We start from the raw sequence: 2,500 nt of genomic DNA, 5'->3' as shown, positions 1-2,500 counted from the left end.
GTCAAAGTGCACACTTCCTGTCCGCTGTGGCCTCTCTGCTCTGCTCTGCTCTGCTCTGCGTGCAAACACACACACACACAAACACACACGCAGCATATGAATGAAGCCAGACAGACGTTTCTCTGTGAAAGAGCGGCTGAGATTGATACATTGAGAATTGCTCAGTCCACCTTAAAAGTCAGTCCACCTTAAGTGAGCCAAGTTAAGCTAACGCGTTGTTGCTAACTTCGGGGCTAACCCCCTTCGATAGATGAGCTGCAGCATTTATTAACGGTACTCTGCATTTACTGCCAGACTGACAACTTACTGCTAAACGTTTCCTCTGCTCACGTTACACACACACACATTTACACACACACGCACACACTGCCTTATGCCTTAACGGAGTTACGCTACTCTTTCACGTAGACGTCCTTAGAAGAACGAAGAGAGGGAGGATGACCAATAAGGAAGGGTGTTATTGTGTTCGTACAGTGAAAGTTATTAGAAGCTCGTTGATATTAATGATCGTCTGAGATTTTAGCAGCGGTGCTCATAACGTATAACAACTACACGATGCTCGTCTCATCCGCATTAAGCTGCTGCTTTTCTTTTTTCCACTTCTTTGTGTTGCTCAGCAGCAGAGAGGAACTCCTCAGCGCTGTGTTGATGTGGACGTGTTGTTTAAATCACAGCTGTTTGTAATACTTACAGACTGGATCTTACAACTCTGGAAAGATATCACGCTGAAGTCTTTTTGTTAGTGAACATATGTGGAACACGTGTGTGTCCGCAGACCCCCCCGTGTAGTATGAACGGAACAACAGACTCACGCGTCCCGTTGGCCAGCAGAGGTCCTCCTCCTCCTCCTCGGCCGTCCTCTCGCCTGTGCCGCTGCTCCCTGCTGATCTCCGCCACTCTCAGCGGCAGCTCTGACAGCTCCTCTGTCGGCTGCACACACACACACACACACAGACACACACACACACACACACACACACACACACACACAGACAGACAGGAAGTGAGCTCACACACACATACAGGAAGTAGACGACAGGACGAGCTCCATGTGTGTGAGTGTGTCTGACCTCGTTGCCCGACCATCTCTTGTCTCCGCTGTCGACACTGTTGAACCCAGAGTCCAACGCTCCGTACGGACGACCAGGATACAGCTCATCCACACTGACACACACACATAGACACACACACACGCACACGCACACGCACACGCGCACACACACACACACACACACACACACACACAGAGATTCAGTTTTTAATATCAAGTCAAACTAAGTCAGAAATCTTGAGTCACAGTGTAGTGTGTGTGTGTGTGTGTGTGTGTGTGTACGTGTGTGTCTGTGTGTGTATGTGTGTGTGTGTGTGTATGTGTGTGTGTGTGTGTGTGTTGTGAGTTCAGACCAGGAGCTGAAGGTCAGAGGTCGTCGGTCGTAGTCCGGCAGGTCAGGGGTGGTCTTACTGGCCTCCAGGTTCAGATACTTAAATATGTGGACTTTCCCCTTGATACAGATCTGCACGGAGACAAAACACAGCTCAACACTTCTGCTGTACTCGGATGGGCTGCAGAGCCAGTGATGTCACTTCCTGTGTGCGTACCTGTGCAGGTGGAGTCTGCAGAGGGTTGTTGTCGAGGACGATGGTCTGCAGCTGCGTGAGGCGGCGGTAGCAGACGGGGATGGAGGTCACTTTGTTACAGGAGAAATCCAGACGCACCAGAGGCAGCTCAGCCAGCTCTGAACACACAACACCACACAACACATCGGTTAATGTTTGTTTCCTGTCCGTCTGTATCACCACACTCTCACATGACAACCAGACTCAGCCTGCGTCTGCAGTAGAGATGCACAGATTAGTCGATGTCACTGTCGACCACGATGTGAAACATCACGGCTCAGTGACACCGAGTGTTTCTGTTATGACGTTATGATACATTATTGTTCCTCACAGTAACTGTTGCTCATTGAAATTAGAAGCTACAGTAGATAACTGTGTATAACAGTGTAGATGGGCACAATACAACTGTTAGAGTGCAGGCAGAACAACAACGGGCCCAATGTAGCAGCTTAAGATGCCAAAATGTGGAAAAATACAACAAAACCTTTTATTAAAAAATACTCATTTATCTCAAATGGTTGCATCCGTGTCTACATGAAGCTGGATAAATGCTAAACACTGTTTTGTCCCTTTAAATGACATGTTATAACGTCTTATAACTAGGGATGCACAATAATATCGGCACATCATCATATCAGCCAATAAACACTTTAAAATGAAATATCAGCCTGAAATAAACATTTCTGCTGAAATGTTTCACTCTGATGGTCCGGCGCTTCCTCCGCAGGCTCCACATCACTCAGCTAGTTAGAGTTAGCCGCAGCATGGCCGGAGGGAAGCACAGCCAGCTAGCCTCCACTAGCCTCCCAGCTAGCCCCCACTAGCCTCCCAGGTAGCCTTCACTAGCCTCCACTAGCCTTCACTAGCCTCCACTAGCCTCCCA

The 2,500-nt window shown here is 48.6% G+C and overlaps 1 protein-coding gene across 3 annotated transcripts in view; it reads right to left on the bottom strand.

The window, feature by feature from the left end:
• lrch3 (leucine-rich repeats and calponin homology (CH) domain containing 3) overlaps positions 1 to 2,500 on the bottom strand; it is a 37,939-nt gene that overhangs the window by 25,347 nt on the left and 10,092 nt on the right. For all 3 annotated transcript variants that reach the window (XM_044353846.1, XM_044353847.1, XM_044353845.1), the window contains exons 5-8: positions 1,600 to 1,736; positions 1,405 to 1,514; positions 1,071 to 1,164; positions 813 to 930 (exon numbers count right to left, since the gene is read on the bottom strand). In XM_044353846.1, the coding sequence (XP_044209781.1) occupies positions 813 to 930; positions 1,071 to 1,164; positions 1,405 to 1,514; positions 1,600 to 1,736 (459 nt within the window). The remainder of the gene's footprint in view (positions 1 to 812; positions 931 to 1,070; positions 1,165 to 1,404; positions 1,515 to 1,599; positions 1,737 to 2,500) is intronic.

The sequence above is a fragment of the Thunnus albacares genome, chromosome 6, assembly GCF_914725855.1.
Source record: "Thunnus albacares chromosome 6, fThuAlb1.1, whole genome shotgun sequence".
NCBI lineage: Eukaryota > Metazoa > Chordata > Actinopteri > Scombriformes > Scombridae > Thunnus > Thunnus albacares.
This window is presented reverse-complemented; position numbering and strand designations above follow the sequence as displayed.